General features: G+C 41.4%; 1 protein-coding gene across 1 annotated transcript in view; it reads right to left on the bottom strand.

Annotated features, from left to right (window-relative positions):
- The window catches only part of LOC137277284 (DDB1- and CUL4-associated factor 12-like), a 79879-nt gene extending 53825 nt beyond the window's left edge, over positions 1–26054 (bottom strand). Inside the window, exons 1-5 of the mRNA XM_067808943.1 lie at positions 25902–26054; positions 23720–23988; positions 22686–22892; positions 16275–16335; positions 1446–1618 (exon numbers count right to left, since the gene is read on the bottom strand). Of these exons, the coding sequence (XP_067665044.1) occupies positions 1446–1618; positions 16275–16335; positions 22686–22892; positions 23720–23988; positions 25902–25911 (720 nt within the window). The 5' untranslated portion in view covers positions 25912–26054. The remainder of the gene's footprint in view (positions 1–1445; positions 1619–16274; positions 16336–22685; positions 22893–23719; positions 23989–25901) is intronic.
- Positions 26055–26305: the final 251 nt, after the last annotated feature.

Genomic DNA, 26305 nt, shown 5'->3' with positions numbered 1-26305 from the left:
AATGCTGACTTGTCTGCTTGAGCACCGTTGTCAAGGTGTCAATGGACTTGATCATCATGACTCCTCTGGAGTCTTGGGCGTTGGTTCTTGCTCCCTCTTCAATCTTCCCATACAAGATTGTGGGCGCAGACCACGGGGCTTGATATCAGGGCCTTGTGAAAATCTCACTCCATGATGAGAACAAGAGACCTTGTCCACGAAATAGATTCAGTATTGCAGCAGTAGAGGTGAGATGTTCGGACATAACTGCTGATCCTTCTTTTGTGTGCCTCATCCGGATGGATGACACTGATGACCTTGAGTAGAATCAATGGAGGCTCATCGTAGATATGTCATTCCTGTAGAGGGACGATCTTGTCGCCGAAGGACTTCTTCGTCGAAGTATGTTGATTCTACGACGACTCCTTTGCATATGACTTCGTCTTCGATGATGATGATGGTCTAGACTTCTTAGGCTGCGATGGCCCCGTCTCCAATGAAGTTCTCTTCTTTGGTCTAGGGTACAAGTCACCAGACCCAAGGCATAGCCCGGGAGACATGCCCAACTGGTCACTGGAATGAATTTCAGCTGTTAATAGTAAACGGTTACTCAAAGCTAAATCATCCGATTTAGACATGGCTAGTGAAAGCAAATGTTGCCTGACCCTCGCACGCCTGTGAACAAAACGAATTTATAAAGTAAATTCTGAAACAGATATTACTGCAAAATTCACAGTGAATAGTGGAAGAACAAACTAAGTGCAGGTCAACCGTTGAGAGCCGTAATCTACACTGTAAACACGATTTTATCAACTGAAACTGAGTCTGAGTTGATGCAATATGTGCTGTATAAACACACAATAATCACAAATTTAACAAATTGTGATACATATACATAAACCAAACACCACATACAACATAAATTTAGTTAAAGGACCGAAATAATTGAAAACTTATCACCATAATCGGGACCCCCAGGTGCCTCCAGCCGCCCTCATCAAGCGATGAGGAGAGAGTGGTTATCATGGCCGATTAGCTGACCATGTGTGCAGGTAAAGGGAGGCTACTCGCAAGTGAGTGTATTTTTACGGCGGCTCCTTTTATAGAAGGGAACTTCAAGGGATTTCAGGTGTTCCATGGCAGGAAGAGGAGATAAGCAATTAAGCATGAGTCAGGGTAAGGAAAAGTAGTGCACAATCTGAGGAAGGATAAGTATCTGACATGAAGATTTTAGGTAAAATATAAACAGTCAAGTATGAAGCAAGGCTACATTTTCATCAACATGTTAACCTTTAACAATATATATCTAACTGATGTTATATTTACATGGGATTGTTTAGCACACTAAACAGAAGTAAATATGAAGCAACAACAATGTAGCAGAAGACAACTTGGGATTCCTTGATATCAAGTCAAGTCTGTATATAGGGCTGCCTAAGTTCCTGTATTTAGAGTAAACTATTCACCTTCCGTTCCTTGTGAAACGCAAGAGCTCTGACTTTCTCTGCCTTCTGACAATACTGCACTGTAACAGGGTGCTTGACAGTGTATTCTGGTATGAACAGGTTGTTGACATGAGAAGATCGATCATCATCACAGTTATCAATCTTCCAAAGAGCAAGATTGTTGTCTCGGGATCCTGGAATACATCAACTGGTATTGTCACTACATTTACAGTTTTCATCTTGTTAAGCTGCCTGTGGTACAAGTACCATTCCCCCAAAGGAAAACAATAATGAACAGGATACACAACAAAAGACATCAGATCATACTATACATTACAATTCAAGACAAAACATATGGCACCACATTGAAGAATAGGATTCGCAGCAAACCCATGCATAAAGGTGCATTCTCACGGTGTGACTTGTAGCAACAAGTTGTAGCATACGACCTGCAATAACAAGGATCATAATGATGTGGATCATTAGGTGGAACACGACTGGATCATATAATTTCCTTCTTCGAGAACTTGAACGTGTAGATCCAAAGTCACTGACAAATTTTCTCAATATGGACAAGGAGAATTTTGACATTCTCTTGGAACGCTTATGTTGATAAAGGGGCATCACTCTGCTTTGCTTACACTAAGTTACTGTAACCCATATCACTTCCGGAGAAACTGCTGTGGGTAAGGACACTAACTTTTAGTGGTATTTGGTTCAAGTAATTATTGAAAACAATGATAGTCAAAACATCTGTGACAAGTGTGCACCATGCCAAGGATTAAATACGCCATTGTTTTGTCAACAAAATAATATAAACAAATTCAATGAACAAGGCAATTCCTTTGAAAATGTGTGCATATATATTTCACGAAACATTTAAATCATTTACATAGTCTTGTCAGGTTTATTTGGGAATGAAATAGATCTACTAAATGTTGATAATGAAAATAGTTTCATGAAAACTTATCTCAACAATACACAAATTATGCATAAATAGTGAAAGTGTAATCCGCAGGACAGGGTGATCGAGTTATATTACTCAACTAACTTTCACCTCAAAGAAATTGCCAAATATGTGAAACAATGTTGCCATATGACATCGCTACTGTTGACCGACTTATCATAAAATGGTGGCTTCATGGATATAGGTACAAACAATTTTGAGAATGGATGTTTGTCATTAAATGTATTGAGTGAGTAATCACAAACATTCTGACTATCTGCATATGGTTATTTGGTTTTAGTGTAGAATAGGCCATAAATGTCGACAACTGCCTATGTCATTCTCTATGATTTTGTTTCTGGCATGGCGTCACGCTACACAGAACCTCCGTGTGAGCATGTCTGTATTGTATCTGTTTTTAATATTCTAGTTCTTGTAACGACACTCTTTCTGTATTTAGCATGGAAAAATACTGAGCCCATGCATGCTACGGATGGGCAAATTGTTGTCTAAAACACTGAGAAAATGCTGCTCAGCATAAAATCTGATGTTTTCTTTGTTTACATTTCTAGCAAAGCACTGTGTTATGAGCACAAGGCTCATTTTCACCCCCAAATATGTTTCATTTTGTTATACCTAATCACTTGGTATTAGTGACTAAGACCATTTGGAAATTGATTCTAAATTTTATGAGGAATTCACTAATCAATTTGTTATATGACCAGCCTTGGCGAAGATTTTTTTGTTCTGAGGTTTAGCCATAAAATACCATTTTTACAGACAACTGAGAGTAACACTTACGTGTTTAGTTCAGGGAATTGTGGGAAATATTTAGGGGAATAAACGAATTTAATGAAAATATTAATATTAGGACATCATTAGATAACGATGCGCTAGTAAGTGCTTGATACAACCATTTTTAATTATGCTATTAACTAATGACACATTAAGGGTTTAATGTATCGTAAGGGTTTAAATGCTGGCATTAGTTAATGAAGCAATGATATAACTGGATGCAGATGACAGTGACAGTCCCTTGAGTTCCTGTACCAGTTGCCAAGGAACACCATCTGCTACTTTGTTCCTTGTGTCTGTAAATCTATCATGTACTTCACAAAGACTACTTGCAGGTACCACATTCTTCACAAATGAATAACTCGTACAAACACCAATTTCTTGAACAATGTTCTACATCATTAGATCTACATATTTTGAAAATCAGTTATTAAGAATTTGTCTAGGATGACTTTAAAGTTTGAAATAGATTTTAACTTATCAAAATAATATAAACACAATGATTACATGATACACAAATGTTTATTTATAGAAGGAAGTAATTTGAACATATGAAGAGGTGGAAAGATTAATTAACATCTGAAAAAAGAGATGTATGCTAACGACCATTCATAATTCATGGCAAGAGGGGGTGATGATAATTCTTTTGGACGAGCATGTACAATGAGCATGACCCCGCTAACCTGTAGGTACACAATAACTGCAGCCCACAGTTTTTTGTAACAGGGAAAGATTCTGTGTTACCACTGAAGTGTGATGTCTGAAAAATATGCTGTCAGGAGTTCTATGAAAACAAGTCAGATGCATCTTGTGTTCTACATGGCACGACATTCAGGACAAATTCATGGTGAAGTGGCAATTCCCTTACTGCACTCGTGCAATTGATGGCAAGCATATTGCTATTCGGGCACCCAACAATCCAATGATCAGAATTCTCCAACTACAAGAAATTTTTCAGCATCATCCCATTGGCACTGGTGGATGCAAATTGCATATTCATATTTGTAGATGTGGGAGCCAATGACAGAGCTGGAGGTGCAGCAGCGTATGGCAATTCCCAGGTTTCCCTTGACCTTCAGCATAACACATTGAATACTCCACAACCAACTCCCTTGGAGGGCCGTCATGAACCAGTGCCTAGTGTTGTTGTGGGAGATGATGCCTTCCAACTAAATCCTTCTGCATGCATCCATATTCCATGATAACTGATGCAGATAGCATCATCACTGACAATTACCAGATTGATATCGACAGTAGAGGTCCGTGCTGTACATGGCATCTCAGAAGGGGTCCAGGACTGCTAGAAACTCTCCCGATGAGTGGTACACATCATCCACTCCTGCACCATATTTCTCTGACTCGGTGATTTTCTTAAGATCCCGGCCATAATAAATCCTTAGATTTGCAATTTTTGCCACAACTCTCTTATACTGAAAAACACAATAGCAGAGATGAAGCAGGTGAAAACTGCTACCATAACCTGCTAATAATAATGTAAAAAGAGTAGGGTACAGGTGGAACTCTTTTAATAATGTCTTTAGCAGCAGCGAAAATATATGACAAGTGTATAAATAATAGACAAATGTCATCTGCTACAAGAGTGACAGAAGGGGAACTCACCTGTCATTTCTCTCCCATGACAGTGCATCTCTTCCATGATCAGTGTTCGCGTTAAAGTAGAAACCTGCCTTTTTCATGCAACAAAAATAATAAAAACACGCAAGAAATATTTTGCGTGCATCTTCCGGACGCATAGATTCTGATCTACTTAATTCTAAAACATACCTTAAAACAGTAACATATAAAAAAACAAGAAATTTTGAAATGATTAAGGATTGTAATATGAAAATTTCACGTGCAAAAGATCTGGTTACTACTTAATTATAATATTATTTCTTCACCCACTTTTACAAATCCTACCGCGAACACCAATGATCATTGTCTGCACGGTGATTCTGCTGTCCCTTTTTGAACATGTGGCATCCTGAACATTCCAGAGACATTCCTGGGACAAGTTGTATCCTACAAACCATTCGCTTTCTTCCCTGGTGAGATCAATCTTTTTCTGGCGTGGCTCCGACATAATGTCAACATAAACAAAGGAGACGTCACTCTGAGACAGACACATATCTCAGCATTTTGATTGATCGAGAGCTTGCAACTTGTATTAGGAATTATGACATGTCCTATTGTTACGAGTGTGTATTTTCTGTATATTTTATTGTTAATTAAGTAATTTATTAAAATCTAAATATTTTAGATATTTAAATACTTACCTTACCATAGGTCTTATGCATATTACCTCAAGCTTCGCTAGAAGAGATCAGACAGTCGTTGATTCGCCATTCCCTAGATGGCTACCTATGTAATCTACGAATGTAGTCACGGAAGTGACGTGATCTCCCCACTCGCGCAAGCGCGAACAATCCAAAAATCACTTTTACTTCTAGTGTTCGTCTGGAAGGTCCGAAGAGTCCAGAGTGGGGAGGAGCATCCAGCGTTGGGAGGGAGTCACCGCCCTATGGTAAGGTAAGTATTTAAATATCTAAAATATTTAGATTTTAATAAATTTTTAACTTACCTTACCATAGGTCTTATGCATATGGCTTCGACAGATGGATGGTGGTGTGGACTCCAGAGGACCATCCCTCAGCAACCAGTGCACATGCATTAGGAGAACCTGGGAGACCCATGTCAACAGTCACAGTACAAACCTGGAAGCAGGACAAAGAGTAACCCTAGGGAACTCCAAAGAAAAAACCGACGCACCCTGAAGGTGAGGTTAATCTTAAGACCAACGGTAAGAAACAGTGTTATTACCTAAAGGGCAGCCGGCCGGGTAAGTTGCTGGGCAACCACCAATGGACTGTAGTCCCTCCATGTCCTCAACTGCCAAGTCCCCCAGGTAGTAGACCACTTCCAAAAGCAGCCTTCCATAGTTTGTGGCACTGTGCAATTACTATGGAAGGCAAAGGTAGATGCCAACGCTCTGATCTCGTGTGGGTTGTTTGCCACCGGATGAGGTAGATGCTTGGCATCAAAAGTCGTCAGGATCGTAGATCGAAGCCATAAGTCGACTGTGTTCCTGTTCACCTCCCCTTGCAGGTAGTCGAAAGTGGGATGAACATTCTTTTACAGGAACGTCTCTTAGAAGCCAGCTTCCGGATGTAACATCTGAGGGCTCGAACGAGACACAGCAGCACCTCCTCTAAGGCATGTTGTCCCAAGACTGAAGATGCAGGAGGAATGGAGAACAGCCTGTCTGTTCTTGGCCACAAAATCCCACAGGAGACCCAAGGAGGCTTGTCCATGCCTTGACTGCTCAAAGCGAACATGTGTGACGTCCAGGGCATGAATTTCACTAACTCTAGCCGCTGTAGCCAACGCTAGAAGGAAGACCGTCTTTAGACGAAATACATGAAGGAGGCTTCCTCTAAAGGGTCATATGGAGGTCCTCTAAGATGTTGTAGGACGATGTTGAGGTCCCAAGCTGGAGGATGAAGCTTAACTTTCTGGTCCTCCAATTTGAAAGGCTTGAGTAGCGCAATAAGCTGTGGTATCTTGGAAATCTGTTTATCCGCTTTAATCGCCAAGAAGGAGTTCAAAGCCGACAGATAAGTCCCCAAAGTACTGCCTCTAGGATGCTTGCAGTTATGCAGGAACAGGAGGAAGTTCGCTAAAAACTGTGGAGAAGCTGTCATAGGATCTTGCAGTCTTGAACACAAAAACTCTCAAATGAGCGTCACTTGTCGTCATATAAGGACCTAGCGGACATACGATGCACACAAGCTAGGACGCTTGCCACTCACTAGCCCTTAACTCTCAATGCCTTCTGCAGATGACCCAACCGTGAAGATGAAATCTCAGCGGGTCCAGATGAAGCTGCCGACTGTGCGGATGTCGACGCAGACGTAACTAATCTGGAAGCTGGTACGACTCTCTGCTGGTGAGACGACGCAGGTTGGGGAACCATGACCTGGATGGCCACCAAGGCGCAACCAAAGGCAGTCGCAGGTTCTGAGTCTGCTTGACCTTGGTGACCACTTCTAAGAGAAGGGCTGATGGTGGAAACGAGTAAGCGTCCAGACCTTCCCACGACAGGGACATCACATCGATCGTCCACGCCTGCAGGTTCACTGAGTGGAAATCCTGTGATCCCGGGCGATTAACTTCGCCACTTGAGATGAGTACCCCTTGGCCCTCAAGACTTTCACAGATAGTCCAGGCACAAAGATGAAATTGCGGCAGATCCAGGTGCAGTGTCCGATTGTGAGGATGGTACAACAATTGGTCCCACTCTAGAAACTGATTATTTGAAAGTGTCTCGACACACAATATTCTCTGTTGGTGATATACGTAGGGGGCGAGATAAGGCGTCTGCCATGAAGATGCAGGCTCCTGGTATGAGAGATACTTCTATTTGGAGGATCAGACTCGACCACGTCGAAGGGTAGAAACGACAAGAAGTGTAGTAGAAGTCGAGGCCTCCTTGACCCTTGATTACCTAGAAGGCTACCATAGAGTTGTCCGTAAGGATCATCAGTAGCTTGTCTTTCGGTGCTGTCAACCAATGATAGACATGCATCACCGCTTTCATCTTCAACTGGGTGATGTGAAGAGATAGATCTCTACTCTTCCAGAATCCTGCTGCAACCTCCTTGACTAGATAGGCACTCAATCCTTGGAGAGACGTGTCTACCTAAAGATGGTTGTTGAATGACGGCTCTCATATGTAAGTTCCTACGCAAACATTGACCGGCGAGTCTACCACCGGTGTGGTGTCGAGACGTCCAATGTCGTAAACCTGTCTTGAAATCATGATCCAGAAACCGCTGTCATAGACGTAATAGTAGACGTCTACGTCTGATCATATCCTGAGGTGAAGTGAGCAAATCGAGTAGACATTATCACTGACACAGTGACAACGGGCAGAGTACAGCTTGTGTATAACATCGCCTTGAACTTCGACTCCCGAACCTGGGACGGCGATGTGATGAATCAAATCCCGCGGAGTTAGATCCTCAAGTCATCCAAGCTGACTTAACAGCCTGATAATGAAGTCCATCTCTCTCAAGAAAAGCTTGTATGCCGTGAAGAATGCGTCATTATTTGACTTCAGAACGACCACGCTGTTTATTATGAATGTGTTGACATTTCAATGAAGTCTATTTAAAGCTGGCTGTCTGTCCGATCAGAAACTGCCATACATCGCTGCACGCCTCCTGACAGGCAGCATTCAGACTACTGTTAGAGGATCTCTATGCCGACTAGAGGCATCCAATGCTGCTGTAGACTGCTAGTCTAGAGTGTAAACGACATCTTCCAATCGTAAAATGACTTTAAGTCACTGCAGACAACTTGCTAACACTAGAATAAAACAACACATTCTGCGCAGGGCGTTGTCCCTCGATGACCAATCAGATAGTAGATGTAACGACCCTGGGATCCTTTGCAGGGCGTTGTCTCTCGGGGACCAATCAAAATGTAGACGTGACGTCACCGGTGTAGCACATAACTGATCATCATGAAATCTTGTAAACGGTGTTTCCCTGCTATCCTGTAGGCTTGACCGTAACCATGCTGTTTGGGGAGCACGTGTGTAAATGAGTAAAGCGCGCGAAAACTGTTCCGCCGCTTGAAACTGAAGTAGACAATAGCTTTCCAGGTAGATGTGTTGGCAATTTTTCCCCGAAGATAAATGCCGTCCTCTCTTGTAATCACGAGGTGTAGTTAGACGTGGCACTTAGTTGTTGTCTCGAAGAATCTTCGTGACAAAATGAGTAAAGCAAGTGAAAGAAAACTTTCTCCGCTTGAGGCTTATGTAGACAAACTGTAACGTAAGGATCTTCGAGGATGCGACCAGTCCCTCCAAAGGACACCCAGTCTCCCGCCTACCGGCATAGGAATACCTGGTAAGGTGATTGATCCTCGAGGCGTTGTCTTCAGACCAGTCCATCGCCGCCGCCGATGTAGCTGACGCCAGCGCAGACAACGGCTTAAACATCCGCTTGAGTTCAGTCTTCATGGCCACCCGCTTAGAATCCTGCACTCTGTAAGAGTGCTGCGAGGAGCCCAATAACTGCTACAGAGATTCACCCAGGACAGCCACGCTGTCCGCGAAAACCAGGCTGTGTATCTTGTAATCTGACTTCCTGGACTTACACGCTTGAAATTCGGATTAGATGACAATTTCGACCGCATTTAACAACAGCGGGATGAGTAGCTCCGGCGATAAATGAATTGCTGCAAGGTTGCTGGAATCAACCGAAGGCGAAGGGCAGTCCGGTAAACTGTCAGCAGTCCACTCGAAGACAACTGATAAGGGTAGTTAAGTGCCATCACCGTCGCCGTCGCCGTCGCCTCCTCGTCGAAGTCCGGGCAAAAAACCTGTTCCTCCAGGTCCTCCCAGGACACGGAATTCGAATCACGCCACAGTGTAGAAGACGAAGTCGATGCATGAGCAGCAGATTCCTTGGACGGGATCCAAGGTGGTTCCGGCTACCGCAAACGCCGAGATCTGGAGGAGCGCCGAGGTGATATGGACTGGGATTGCAAGCAACGTCTTCACCTGGTAGTAAAGCGAGAGTCATTCAAAAGGGCGACGCGGGGACCGTGAGCTTGACCGAGAGCGCCGACAAAGACTACTGTGGAGGGTACAGGATCGCCAACTCCCAGGGAACCTGGAGCGTGATCTGCGCCGAGAGCGCTCGGTCTCTGAGCGCCGAGCGCGCCCTTCATCCAACTGTCGTGCAAAACCTCTTCCCTGGACAACGTATGCAACACCCTGGGTGTACAGTAAGGCGCAGGCGCTGGCGCTGGCACAGGGTCCGGCGTCGGCATAGGCGCTGACGTCGGGATAGGCGCTGACGTAGACATAGGCGCTGGCGTAAGCACAGGCGATGGTGTAGACATAAACGCTGGTGACGGGATAAGCGCTGACGTCGGGATAGGCGCTGGCGCAGGCATAGGTGATGGCGTAAGTACAGGCGATGGTGTAGACATAAACGCTGGTGTCGGGATAGGCGCTGACGTAGGCATAGGCGCTGACGTAGGCATAGGCGCTGACGTAGGTATAGGCGCTGGCGCAGGCATAGGTGGTGGCGTAAGCACAGGCGATGGTGTAGACATAAACGCTGGTGTTGGGATAGGCGCTGACGTAGGTATAGGCACTGGCGTAAGCACAGGCGCTGGTGTCGGCATAGGTGCTGGTGTCGGGATAGACGCTGGCATCGCAGCAGCACCGGGCGTCAGCAGGGAGCGCAGGAACCTCTGGACTTCCGGATGAGACAAGGCATCTGGATGAAAAACAGATCCACGATGTAATCCAGGCGAGGTGGTTCCAGGGACAAACATACAGGCGTCACGGACGAACGCCCCATCCCAGGCATCGGCACAGTCGCTGAAGGCGGTTGTAAGTCAGGGTCGTCCGGCAGAGATCCCAACGACGACGCTGGAGACGACATCCTTCTCTACTGCTGTGCAAAAAACGCCTCGCAGTACTGGCAGCGTCCGTCAAAAGAGCAGGCTAGAGACGCACAATCCGGGCACCAAGGGTGAGGAACTTTCGCCGATTTCTGCCCCTAGCAGATAGTGTAAAACTGGCGAGACATACACAGTTAACTGTAACAAAACAAGACATAACAATGCATGGAAACCAACGCTAGGAGGTAGAAAAAAAAAACACCCCTACACCAGAAATGCAGCACCAACGCACCCCTACTATAAAGTAGGCACGCCCGTAAGCTCGTGACAGCGAAGGGCAAACAACCAGAAAGGCTACCTGCATACATCGCAACGTGGCACGAAAAAACGTATAAATGCAGTGAAACATGGGCAAAAATACTAATCGACATGGAAACCACATGGAGGAAGAAAAACCAGCAAGATATAATACTCCCACGGACGCCATGCCTCACTCACACACGACGCGGGCGAACCCACCCCGAAGTGAGAGAAAAAAACAACACGAGGTAGCAAAGTAAGTGCAGTTAAATGATTACTTACCTTAACACGCACACCTAAGGGATACAAACCATACCTACCCGTGAGGAACAACTTTATTGAACCACAAAATAGGTAAACTAAGCGAACCAAAAAACGTCCGAACAGACGAACACTAGAAGTAAAAGTGATTTTTGGATTGTTCGCGCTTGCGCGAGTGGGGAGATCACATCACTTCCGTGACTACATTCGTAGATTACATGAGGTAGCCATCTAGGGAATGGCGAATCAACGACTGTCTGATCTCTTCTAGCGAAGCTTGAGGTAATATGCATAAGACCTATGGTAAGGTAAGTTAAAAATAATTATTATTGGGTCACAATGTTTAGTGTTCTGAATAATAATTATGATGGGTCACATTTCATATAATAGCTGATTCGCATTTTTAGGATTCAGGTTGTCCGGAAATTATCTGCCCTTGACTTCCTGTTGTTTACTTCCGGGAGACTGTTTCGAGGGCATTCTACAGCGTTGGCAAAGGCCTTAGGTGCTCGTACTTTAGGGAAATGACTAAAAGTATATATATATATATATATATATATATATATATATATATATATATATATATATATATAAGCTAGTTGCCATGTTGAGACTGGGACACACACATTTTCACATTCATTCACTGGAGTTACATCGCCATCATATTCTTAACCGTAACACTATGTCTTAAAACTTGGTTCCAACTAGATTTATGCAATTTCAAGTCATTACAATTTGAGTGTTATGTTGTTACTACAAGTCACATCGTGAGAACAGGACTTAATACTACAAATCCAAACAATAGTCCAGGAGGAAAAATTCGATGTCGTAGCCTCCCCAGTACTGATTTGGTTTGACACTGTTTTCAGTTAGTATTATGTCTTGGGCTCATGAAAAGGCCTGTAATACTCTCAGATTGAGGTATCATTTTTTTTTTACAGGCCATTTTATGTGGTGGGGGTCAGTGAGCATTTTCATGACTTGTTAACATCTAGTGGGGAGATCCAGATACTTCCATATCCTGACAGTCATCGATTGCGAGGTAGCCATTCAAGATTGAATAGTAATTCAACTCTTGTCAGATCTCCTAAGCGAAGCTTGAGGGAATATGCTATAAACCTATGGTAAAGTAAGTAAAAACTATTTGGCTTGCTGCCCGACAACACGTCACAGTTAATCATGGATAGTTTTACTACTATCAATCTGATCACTTTCATTTTGACTTTTGTGTATTGCTAAAGGATGTAGAAATTATTTGACATATTTTTGTTTTTGAAAAAAAATGAAAATGGCCGCCATTTTGGCTTGTAAATTGTTGTGTGGTGCCTTCTCGACACTTAAATTTGCATATAACTTAACACTGAATGTTTCCATTTACATCCAAAGTTGATACTTTTGATGGTTTTTGACACTTCTAGAGTGATGACTTGGGCACAAAACAAGTAATTTTGTAAGGTCATGTCGTGGTAATATAATGTTTTACAGCTTATTCTCTGAGGCAGAACAAAGCCAAGCCTCACACTATAATTCAAAACAAAGTCATGCCAACAAAAGATGTGATTCCATTAATGACAAAAATTTGTATTCTGTATTTTGTATTTTGTGTCATACTGCTTTACAGTATTAGAGATAACTCCACTATGTTCCAAGCAGTGCTGTGTGCATCACTGACAGACTTGGTCACCAGTCCCTATTCATAACATCATGATCAACAAAAAATACAGTTCAAATACTGGTTCAGACTCCAGAGCTGTCCCAAACTTCACTTATGTGATGAGAGACCAATAAGTTCCTTAACACATGATGCAACAGATGCTTCAGAAACTGACCAGTGGTGACCGCTAACATGACTCGAGTTTAGGAACACCCATTCAACACACAAGGCCAGATGTGGTACAGAAATTCCACAACACAACTTCCACAATTTCTGATTAAGAAACACACTATGGATGACGAAATACATGTGTCATTCTTCATACTTTGTTGAGAGGAAATGTAAGAGGTTTCATTGGGGAATATGTTAGAACACATTAAAAATGGGGTATGCAGGAACATGCAACATTCAGGACATGTTGGCACACACTGACCAGGGGATATGTAGAGAAACATTGCATAGGGGATATGTTGGCACACACTGATCAGGGGATATGTAGAGAAACATTGCATAGGGGATATGTTGGCACACACTGATCAGGGGATATGTAGAGAAACATTGCACAGGGGATATGTTGGCACACACTGACCTGGGGATATGTAGAGAAACATTGCATAGGGGATATGTTGGCACTCATTGCACAGGGAATATGTTCACCCACACTCACCACTGGGTATGTGGGGACACATAGCATAGGGAATATGTTGGCACACACTGCACAGGAAATATGTTATCACTCATTGCACAGGGAATATGTTCGCACACACTGACCAGGGGATATGTAGAGAAACATTGCATAGGGGATATGTTGGCACTCATTGCACAGGGAATATGTTGGCATTCATTGCACAGGGATTATGTTCACACTCACCACTGGGTATGTGGGGACACATAGCACAGGGAATATGTTGGCACACACTGCACAGGGAATATGTTATCACTCATTGCACAGGGAATATGCTGGCACACACTGACCAGGGGATATACATGGGGACACACTGCACAGGGATTATATGTTGACACACATTGCACAGGGAATATGTTAGCAATCATTGATCAGGGGATATGTTGGGATATGATGACCAGGGGATGTGCTGGGACGTGGTGACCAGGGGATATGTTGGGATATGATGACCAGGGGATGTGCTGGGACGTGGTGACCAGGGGATATGTTTGGACATAGTGACCAGGGGATATGTTTGGACATGGTGACCAGGGGATATGTTGGGATATGATGACCAGGGGATGTGCTGGGACGTGGTGACCAGGGGATATGTTTGGACATGGTGACCAGGGGATATGTTGGGATATGATGACCAGGGGATGTGCTGGGACGTGGTGACCAGGGGATATGTTTGGACATGGTGACCAGGGGATACGTTGGGATATGATGACTAGGGGATGTGCTGGGACGTGGTGACCAGGGGATATGTTTGGACATGGTGACCAGGGGATATGTTTGGACATGGTGACCTGGGAATATAGAAAAAACACTTCAAAGGGAATATGTTGGGGCATATCGGTGGTGATATTACTTAGGTGCCTCACTTCACGGGAGATATGTTTGGACACACTTCACTTGGGACATAATGGGACACATTTCACAGGGGATATGTTGGGGCATATTTATGATGATAGTACTCAGATGACATTATGAAACACACTTCACAGAGGACATATTTAAACACATTTCACAGGGGATATGCTGGAACATACTTCACATGGGATATGTTAGGACACATTTCACAGGGGACACATTAAAACACACTTCACAGGGGATATGCTGGAACACACTTCACATGGGATATGTTGGGACACACTTCACAGGGGACATACATAAACACACTTCATAGGGGATATGTTGGGACATACTTTACAGGTGATATGTTAGACACACTTCACAGGGGATATGTTAGGACACACTTCACAGGAGATATGTATGGGCATATTTGTGATGATATTACTTAAATGACATGTTCAGGGCTCGAAAATCCCACTCGTCCGCTCATACTGACGAGTCTAATTTGCTTCAGGCAAGTGGAAAACTTGCTAAAGCTAAAGTTTTTGACATCGTCAATCTTGGTAAGCAATATTTTAATATTCCACGAAAACTAACCACAAATTAAGTAAAGTCTTGATGGCCGTTTGATATCCATATTTTTAACACCATAAAAGCTTTGAATATCGTGATTGGCTGCTGTAAATAACCTGACCAATGAGAAGAATCATTACAACATGAATGCTGCTCCTTTCCAATCAGAATAAGCTTTACTGTAAGGAACTCCAGCTTGTTATTTCCAATTGTTTACCATCAACTTTTCCTCTTGGGTGATTTGTTTTTGTTATTATACATACATAATTTCCAGATTAGATGAAATACTTGATATATTTTATCACGTATGCTAAATTGAACATTGGATTAAACTGATGAAGTGGAAACTTTGCTTTCAAGTAATTTTTCAACAATCATGACATTGAGTAAACGCATTTAATTGCCAGGTGACAACGACATTTTCACTAACTCATACTTTGTTGGGTTTAGAATATCAATTATGGTGATTTGTAATCTGCTAGTTTTCTCAAATATTTCAAATCTTAACTGCATATCGTCTTGCAAATCCAAGGGAAGTGACGAGGACTAGTGTTGATGTTATAAGCGGCTTGTTGCTATTCACGCTGAACTGTCATTGATAATGAATCGTTGACAAGGATGTCGGATATTTAGGAAATTTCTTGTTGGTGGAGGTGATTATGAGAGGAAAAAGGAAAGTATGTTTTGGATCCTAAAAAGACAATCTCAGGAAAGAGAGTTTAGATTCCACCATAAAGGCAAAAATATACCCAACATATTCAGTGTTGTGAACATGGTAGAATTTTGGAAAAATACAAAAGTGCACAATATGCCAAAGCCATGTGCAGAGTTGACAAAAAAAATGCTTTGGCTTAAGCAAAACTTTTCACAACTGCATACTATGTGGCATTGGAAGGAGAGCCATTCAATTCAAAGTTTGAACAGAAGGCAAAGTAATATTTATTGTAGTTTTAATCCAAGCAAACCTTTTTGAAATAAGAAAAAAAAATTTAAAAACCTACATTCATTGTGTTGCATGATTTATAGGGCAAGTACAATTTTAGAAAGACGAATGGAAACTTCACTTCTCAGAGACACACTTCTCAGAGGATATGTTAGGACACACTTCTCAGAGGATATGTTAGGACACACTTCTCAGGGGATATGTTAGGACACATCAGAAGACACTGGAAATGGGATATGATGAATCAGTTCACACAGTTTTTCAATGCCACATACTGTGCAGACCTGTATGGGTACTTAGTGAATCGGTTTATAAATCAAAAACATCATAAAAAACATATTTTACATCATAAAACTAAATGTTTGATATGGCTACAGTGTAACTGGCGTTGACATTAAGTGTGATAGACACTACTTTGTTTTTCTCTTCAAACCTACCTGACAACACAAACTCATCATCAATCCATACCAGATCAAACACCCAGTCTTTGTGTCCCAGCTGAAACAAACACTCAGAAGTTACTCTATTAATATTGTGTGACCTTGCTAACCAGGCATTATGAACCAACACATAATCTAAGTCTGCTCGTAAACTCTAACCACACTCATACACATGGGATTTTACAAAGGCAAACTATGACTACATGAGAATTCCGGATAACAGTGTTTCCAGTTCTCCTAATCTGCTGAGGATGATAATTTCTGAATATAATTGATATTTTGTACTTATTCTTTATACTTAAATATTTTCCTTATCCAGATTCATGCTTATTATGCTTAACACCTCTCTTTATGTGAATGAGAGTGGAACATTTGAAATCTCTTGAAGTTCCCTCTTTTGAAGAAGACATACAGTTACACTCACCCACAGGTAGCCTCAGTTTATGGTTTGGCGCCCATTTCAGTCACATGACCAGCCAACCTGTCCGAATATGCCCATCATGTGGAACGTACAGGGAGATCCGATGAGCCATAGAGTAAAATATCAATTTATTCATAAAATTACATATATTTCCTAATCCTGACTCATGCTTAAATATACTAATAGAATCTGATAGAATCTGGTTTACACACACCACATTCTTGATTCTCTGGTTGTCTTGCAGTACATCCTGTATTTTCCCCCCATGAGAACTATAACGGCACTATATCAGTCCTGGTCTTCCAGCATCCATCTGCTAACTTGGGGGAACCACAAAGTGTCAGACTTCTCTCCTTATGAAGGGACTGGTGACATTTGTGTGGATATATAGATTTACTAGCATTCGGCTAGTTATCTAACGCAACTGTACATCAAGATCTCATCAAGACAAGTTGCAACCCTTATTCATGTACGAGTTTCTTCTGTTACAAGTAAAGGGTCATAATCACTCATCTTAGCTTGGTCTACAGGTGAGCATGGACTTTTCATGGTTATAAGGGAACTGAGTGCCGCCAGTAAGTCGATAATGTGGAACCCATGAGTCCTCTTCTATGTCACAAATGACAAAAGTAATCTGCCACTTGAGGATATGAGACTTTCGATGTTGTAAAGCCTCTCCACTTGGCATAAGTTTCAAATCGCATCCATTTACTGTAAATCAAGTAATTAACGCGAACGATAAATTAATGCGAAAAATGTGAGTGTTGCTCGCATTATTTTTTTAATGCATTTCAGTCTACCTTTTCAACATGATAATAACTAAAGACAAGTAAAGTGAGGATTCACAATTTTATTCTTGCAGACATGAGCACTAACACAGCATTCAAATTCACAGTCTCTGGTACTTACAATAGTGTCATTTCCTGTTAATCACTTAACTACACCAGACAGTCTGGCTAATTGCCACCCACGTAATACAGCGTCTCTGTTCTTAAGAACAGTGTCGAAAGCCGATACCATCCACCTGGCATGAATGGGTTTCATCACACTAATCCTGAGGTTCACGCTAATGTTACCACTGCTGTCCAGGTTTTCTGACACTTTCTGTACATACCACTGGGTGAGTTGCTCATGAATGATTGATTTAAAGTCCCCATTTACAGAGAGATCCATAGGCTGTAATTCCCCAGTGCACCCAGCTGGGACAAATCGTACTTCGAAGTTCCTTTTCTTGAGGTGTGTTAGTACCGAATCACAACAATGGGCGGCAAAAACATCAAAGATAAGAAGAGGTTTTTGACGCACTGGCAAATGTAAATTCTTTTTGACTTCTTTTGTGTACGGAACTAAAACATTGTCAATGTACTGTATCATCGTCTCTTCAGTACTCCAGTGGTATCAGGTTTCCGGATGCCGTGCTGCCTAAGATCAGTGTAATCTCACGTTTGTCTTCCACTCCAATCACATCAATCTGTTTGCTTCCTTGACAAGCTAAGGTCCAGCTGGAAACAGGCACAATTTTCACGCCAGTCTGACCAAAGTTTATTATCAAGTCCTCTGGAATGTTCTTGGATGCAGCTATCTCCCCTTCACCACTATTAAACTCGTCTCGTTTCAATGGGAACTCAGATGGTAGTTTCCTAGCTGCTTTCGTTGCTTTTCTCTTGACGAAATTGTACCTGAGAAGAAATGAATCTGACCAGCTCCTATCTAACTTGATGGGTGCTCCATTTTCTGCAAGTAGTGAGCGATTACCATGGAGAACAATGCCATGTGCAGTAGCAATCACTATGTTCCTATTAATAATTCCACCAACCGCCCGTATTTTCATCAGCTTATCATACACGAGTTTGTCTAACTCCCCCAATAACAGACGCGTACTGTACTCTCACCAAGGTTAACATCCAACACTTTGCTAAAATGTTTTGCAGCACGTGTGTTTCCGAATTCGGTGGCATATTTGGCAATCTTGGCCCTGGTTTCTGGTAAGTAATGGTTGTCTCTTCCTCTTGACGCCTCGTCCACTGATTACATGATCTTCTGAACTTGTAGGTTCAATAATAGCCTTGCTGACAGTTTCTGTTCTCGCAGCCTTCTCAGGAGTTTCTTCTGCAGACAGGTCAGGTAAAACTACCCATGACCTGTTTGTAATCGTGACGTACTTCAGCATGATTGCCAACAGATCAGTATTTCATTTCCTGTCGACTGCCTTATTTATATGCAGCATCTGAGTTCATTCATCTCATTTTGAGAAAAGCCAGTCTAGATAAGCCCTTTCTTCATCTTTATTAATCTTGTCAGCTGAAGCCGAGGTGACTGGCTTATGTTTTGAGTACTTGTTGTTAGGACAACATCCTGAGATGAACTCCTCTCACTGCCAGTTAGTGGTAAACTTTTGATGGCGAACTTGTTTATATAACTCCAAACATATTATCAACTTTCACTTCCTGGTATACCTACCTCTGTAAAGAGGCGCGCATTAATTTATTGACGCATTCTAGGCAGTGTGTTTGAAGAATGAAGATTTTATGGATATCAACTTCTTTATATGAGAACACAACGTTTCGGAGTTAATGCTTACTCCTTCATCAGGTGATTGAGAATGGGGTACAGAGCTATATTTATATGTACAGGTAAAACAATAACAAAGTAACAAGTGGAGTGAATTAACGAAAGCTGGAAGCCAGTATAAACAAGCGCTGATTGGAACCCGATAGTTATGATAACAATGATAGAAGCCAATGGTAATACATCACAGATGATGGGATATGTTTACATAACACACGATAAGGATAGATAAGTAGATAAGGATGTACACTTGTACTACTTGTGTTTGTACATCATCAACCCCCATGTAAACATGCCCATCAACCCTCATGTAGTCATGTACATCATCCTTAATCCCCAATCATGTGTTATGTAAACATCATCAACCATTGGCTTCCATCCTTATCCCCAATCATGTACATCGTCCTTACCCCCTACGTGTGTTATGTAAACATATCCCATCATCTGTGATGTATTACCATTGGCTTCTATCATTGTTATAACTATCGGGTTCCAATCAGCGCTTGTTTATACTGGCTTCCAGCTTTCGTTAATTCACTCCACTTGTTACTTTGTTATTGTTTTACCTGTACATATAAATATAGCTCTGTACCCCATTCTCAATCACCTGATGAAGGAGTAAGCATTAACTCCGAAACGTTGTGTTCTCATATAAAGAAGTTGATATCCATAAAATCTTCATTCTTATGCATTTCACTTCTAAATGCCCTTCAAAGAGTGTGCTTGAAGGCGCATTAACTTATTGACGCGTTAATTTCTTGATTTACAGTGATTTAATATAATGTGCGAGTGGACAGAGCCAAGATTACTGACGCGCTTGCCAAATATCCTCATTTCTTCAAGCAAGCTTTGGTACGATCCATGCAGGTCGCCAGATTCCTGTTTGTTTGGCGTGTGCTGGCGTTTGGTGTGAGGATGGACAAATGGATACTTCCATTCTCGTGTAAGCCTTCAGTCCTTCCCCTGAGATGCTTAGAGGGTCAGCTGCCCATGCACTTAGTTCCTCTACTGCACCTTTCTCCTGGAAGGACAATAAGGCTTCGGCTAGGCTGTCCACTTGATCCTGTCTGTACACGAAGAGAGCTGCGTACTCTTGTGAGAAGCAGTTTAGCCTGAATGCGGACCTTCTAGCCTGTCCTTAGGAACTGCGAGATGTAGTCATCATGGAAGATGCCTCAATTCTTCCAGTTTCATTGAAGACATCCACCCACTTAAGATGGTTGTATGGGAATGGCTGGGGGTAGAAGACTCTAGTCATTCCAAACCTACACTTCAGAGCTTTCCCCATCTTGCACCCTTGAAAGGTCGCCTTTTCCCAAGGGATCTCTTGCAGCTTCTGGAAGAACAGTGAAAGGATCCCTTGCAGCTCCAAGAGTTGGCATACTTCTTGCCCCTGGCTGTCTGCACTCCAGAGTATTCCAACTTGCTAGAGTAGCACTGAGACATCTGTCTGATGATGAAGGCCAAAGTATCAATGGACTTGATCGTCATGACTTCCCTGGAGTCATGTGTAACTGTCTTGGCAACGTCCTCAAACCTTACACTGAAGACTGTGGGGGAGGGGACGACCAAGAAGTCTGTAGTAGTGGCTTGTTGAAGCTGTTGCTCAAAGACAGTGCCACTAATAAGCCTTATTGATGAGTTTATGGTACTGATCCACTTCAGATGCTTTCACAAAAGGCTGCATAAGATGCTGGGGAAACCTGTGTGCATTAAAGGACAGAATGTGATGGTTTTGATACTTTGTCGCCAAGTTGAAGCCAGTAGATAGACTGCCGGAGAGAGTTGATATCAGTGCAATCGGTGGGAAGGTGAGTGATCAAAATTATCGTCCACCATCTTGTAAGAGCTCTGTTGGATTCTTTTGATGGGGAAGCTAAGTCCAACCCATTGGTAACCCATTGGTATCCTCTGAGTCCATGAATACAACCTCCATGTCATCCTCCGATGCAGACCTGCAAAGCAGTTGCCTGTCCGAGGAGTCATCTTTGTTCAGTACCTTGCACAAATGCCTGAATGAATGCTCCAAGTGGGAACATCATCCTTCCGCTGAGTGTTGGATTGTTCCTCTCGCCTGTCTGATCCACTGGAGTGGTCCTCGTGTTGTGCGTGCGATCATGCATGGTGAAAAACATGTCCAACAACATGAAAAATATGTAAATATTATCAACAATTTTACATTAAAAGTAATACAAACCAAAAGCCATATACAGCAGAATTTTGTTAGGGGTTCAAAATATATATAAATGCCATATTGGGACCCCAGGTTGCCTACGACTGTCTCATCAGGCAATGGAGGAGAATGTGGCAAGCACAGCAAGTCATGTGACCAACATTGGCGGGAAAGGCAAAGGGAGGGTGAGTGAGTGAGTAGGTGAGTGTGACTGTATGTCTGTTTCAAGAAGGGAACTTCAAGGGATTTCAAGTGCTCCACTATCTTCGTAAAAGGTGAGGCCATAAGTATAACACACATGAATCATGATAAGGAAAAACTAATGATTTGCATGATCTGATCCCTTAGGTGGACATTTACAAGACTGTGGTGAAGCAAATCAACATAAATTCTGATCAAACATCACACACATAAAACTAATAAGTAGTCATGAGTACCTTACAGTAAAATCATGTACAAAGAGTAACTCACCATCACAAATGAAAATGACCTAAAGCACACATAATAATACTTCCAAGACAGAATGTCAAAGAACCGACAAAATGGATAATTGATAATTATGGGTGCAAAAGATGCACTTGCATACCAGTAGTGTATATGATGGGGGTACAATATATAAATAAAGCTTGAGTCAGCCCTAACCTCTCCCACCGCTAGTGTGTATATCATTTTCCTGGTCAGAAACCAGGTCACTCGACGGTCAAACAATTTATTGCCAGTTTATAGTTTCATATTAAACGTCGATTTCTAAAATTCTAATCATGTTTAACTAAATTGTCATCTCGATATGTTTCGCCTTTGTTGGATATTATTTTATTAGAATTTCGAAAGTGCACAAAAATGGTCAGGACTACCAGGATTGGTACTACTTTTTTGTCTGGGGCACCTAGGGTGCATCATTTGTGGCCCTGTATCCACAGTGAAAGCAACCAAAAAGTGTACATCATGCTTTATATATCGTACCCCCATCATATATACTACTATACCAAATACTTTAACATCACAGAAATGGTTAAGTTTCATCAAATGCTTGACAAGAAAACATGGTGTGTAGGCATGAATCTGATCAAAATATTTCTTCCTATTCAACAACAGTGGTTTCATTGCCAAAATCCTGAAATTTCACCTAAAAGGAAACCAAAACATAGTAAATGGAAAATACATGAAATATCTAACCATTCATTTACGTACATGTGCAAACAAATTGAAACAGCCACTTCAGAACACAACTGGGAAAACATCTTACCTCCCCTACACATACTGGGTCAAATGTGGGTAACTTGTAAACAGCAATGTCATTTGTGTGGTTAGCACCTGTTGCCAGGAGTGTGCTTGATGGGTTGATGGCAATGCTATGAATACCACAAGGGCACTTGGCTGGAATACTCTCCTCGCTGCTTTTCAGCTTGGGAATGTGCGTCATGCGACCTGATGCTGTGTCAAGCACTATCAGCTGCAGTAGACAAATGAAAAGCCGGAGGAGGATGGATTATATCTTACATAATCATCACATTTTTTTAATATTAAGTGCACAAGAAGCACAGCCATGTACTTCCGTACAATTAGATTCTCAGCCCTACAATTATATCAAGTAAACAAAAGTTACATGCAGGGTCACTTTTCAGGTCTTCCTATCATTATGATCATTGTAACATTTATAGCCTCTTTGGATCCACATGATACAGATGAATCACAATCTAACACCCAATAAGTTCAAGAGCAAACATTTGTTACAACACTGAGGTTAGTGACAACATCAGACCAACTCGGTATCCCTGTTTTCAGGAAACATTTCTTTCTCATTTTTTCTTTAAACAGTCAAGTTTGTCAACTTTTAGCATTTGAGATTTTTATACAAATCTCTCAGAATGTACCTGGCTTCCAAACTTCAAAAATACATGTACTAGACTCCATGTCAAAGGTGAATTTCATTGTCTCATGAACCATTTCAAAAAATCGAATGGCTATGCTTGATGTCCTGTAAAGGTATGACTGATACTTTAAAATCACTAAACTTCATGTGGAAAATCAAAAAATTAATACAAAATGATGATAGTTTGTTGAGGAACCTTTGTATTTTTGAGACAAACTTTGTGGAACTGTTTTCCAAGACTTGGTTTGATGTTTTCATTAAACTCTGCATTGACATGAATGTTTGATCTTCAACACATTTGAGTTAGATTGTGATTCATCAGTATCATTTTGACCCAAACAGACAGACAGACTGTACATCACAAAGCATCATCTTCTGATGGCATCTTCTCTTCATCACAAACAAACCTGGTTGCACTTTGTGCCAAAGACAACCTGCTTGTCACTCAACCACTTGGCTGCAAATATCTTGTTAATTGAACCCAGCTTGTATTCTCTCTCTTGGAGTAAGCAAGGTATCTGTTCTGCCAAATAGTCAGAGAAGATGCCTTGTGACACATGTTTCCCCAGCCCATACTGTCGCCGCTGGGTATAGAAGAAAGCCTCTTTTGGTAGACTACGTAGTTGGCACAACTCCTCCTCTGAAGATATTGAGAAGTGCTTTCTCTTGTGAGATTCTGTGCCAATAAAGTGAAAGAAAGAAAAAAAAATACTTGTTCTAATCAATATAAGAGTAACCTTCTCTCAAAGTTTTTAGATTCATCTCAGTGCTCTTGACACAGGCCTTACAAACAAATTTCATGAATGACAAATAGTAAAATATGTAAGGACTGCAATTTACAAGAAACACAACCACAATAAATACAATAGTGCAATCAAAACACAATGCTCTCACTCTCACTAATGTTGATAAACCAGGTCTATTTACAAAAACACCTTTATTTTCATATTATTTTTCATTTTCTGCTGAAAGAAAGAGTCAATTACTATCTAGTAAACAGGAAACTGATTGTATCAGCAGCTAATGGATTTCCTCCCAATCCTGCTTAAGCTTTTACTAACACAACAATCCAATTCTGTCAATCAGTTATGTTAAGATCAGTTTGGCATAAACATCAGAATGTAAAACACAATGTCTTTGAAAAAGAAATCAGCCTCACTCTTCAGAAGAATGTTTAGTAAGTATATAGAGTAGGTATCTAATATAAGTATACATTGCGGAATTTTGGAAGTCTAATATAGTGTACAAAATATTTGAAAAGCATAAAGGGGCCTTTGTTCATTGTGATCACTGACTAAATATAAGACATTTCAGGGACCATGTTGCATTTGATGTTACATCAGAGCACATGCATTAAGATGACTTACATGAAGTGTGATGCACATTTGCATTATACCAAAAACACTGTGGTAAAGCATATAGCTACAGACCCATGCCAGTTATATTTGGACTCTTAACGTAATTCCCATAGACTTACATGTTAATTTAGTGTAGCATAAATAATTTTCATGAATTTAATTTACGCAAGATCCAAGCCAAATTTTGCACATTTGTCACGAATCATCTTACCTACAATCGCATAATTTCTGTTTAATTTTCCTTTGCTTATATATTGAATGGTGACAATTTAATCAACATGTGTACGGTGCCGAGAAGTCCTTTAACATGGCAGCGCACACTGGACTGTGCATTGTGGAACCATACTTAAGTGATAAATGTAATGTCATTAGTTATATAGTGGTCGGAAAACTGAACTGAAACTATGTGCGCAGAGCAAAGATGATTCCACATTTGCCTGTCAAATATTACAAAGATCCATCCTAAAGTCATTTCATGCAAATTGTTTATGCTACACTGAAATAACATGTAAAGTCTATGGAAATTACGTCAAGTGTCAGAATATAACTGGCACGGGTCTGTAGTTCTGTGCAGCACAATACATGGAACTACTACTACACGATACATTCACCACCCTTACCTATTCCCAACCCCAACCCTTTGATTATTAGAAGAAAAAAATATTGGTGAAATAAGGTAAACATGGTGGTAAAATAGCCACATACCCCAACCCTACATAACTAAGTGGTGAACATGTTCTATAATCTCACCACGCATTGAGGGTTCTAGTCAACACTTATTTCAAAATATCCAGATCACAAAATGTCTCATTGTCATCGACAATGTCAAAGAAACAAAAGGACATTATCCATTCAGTAACTACCCATAGTATTCCTGTGCTTCTCCTTATATCGTTAGTATATGGGATTTGGGTGTATATATTGGGTATATATTTGGGATCTGGATATTTTGAAATAAGTGTAGAAACATTAAGTACCCAGCTGACAAAAACCCTGAATACGTAATCAAGTGTACATTTACAGACTCTGTCCTCTCAGTAAGACGTTCGCTATGACATTTCCACCTACTTCTTTCAAAGAAAGTTGCATTTGATTACTGACAATAAGACAAATATCGAAAACATACCGACTGTCAAAAGCGATGAGTAAAATATGCGAGGAATGCTATTGCATGTGAATTACGCGGCTGTCAATACGAACAACTGTATTGAATTTATCAATATATACTTACTTCTGAACATTGCTGTGGTTTGAATATGTCACGGGTGGTCTAAAAGTCACTTTGCATAACATTGTTTTTTAATTTAGACATACAGTAAAGAACTCTACATAGTGTAACGTTTTCTATCGATAACCCGTACACAAACATACAACAGCGCCCTCTGTATCCGGGGAGAAAACTTCCATGTTTTTATGTTTGAATGATACCCGCTAAATATAGGTTTATCGGGCTACACGTTTAAGACAGTAAAATTCTCTGTGGATAAAAACTTCTTTTATTGTATACGATGCGACTCTTCGGTATGGATTGATATCCTGTGGTCAAGCAAGAGTGTTGGAACATATTTGTGTTTAGTGTTGAAAGGGATTGGGCACAGTGTATGTGTAACTTAATTACTACCGCCCGTTCCCATT

This window comes from Haliotis asinina, chromosome 3 (assembly GCF_037392515.1).
Source record: "Haliotis asinina isolate JCU_RB_2024 chromosome 3, JCU_Hal_asi_v2, whole genome shotgun sequence".
NCBI lineage: Eukaryota > Metazoa > Mollusca > Gastropoda > Lepetellida > Haliotidae > Haliotis > Haliotis asinina.
This window is presented reverse-complemented; position numbering and strand designations above follow the sequence as displayed.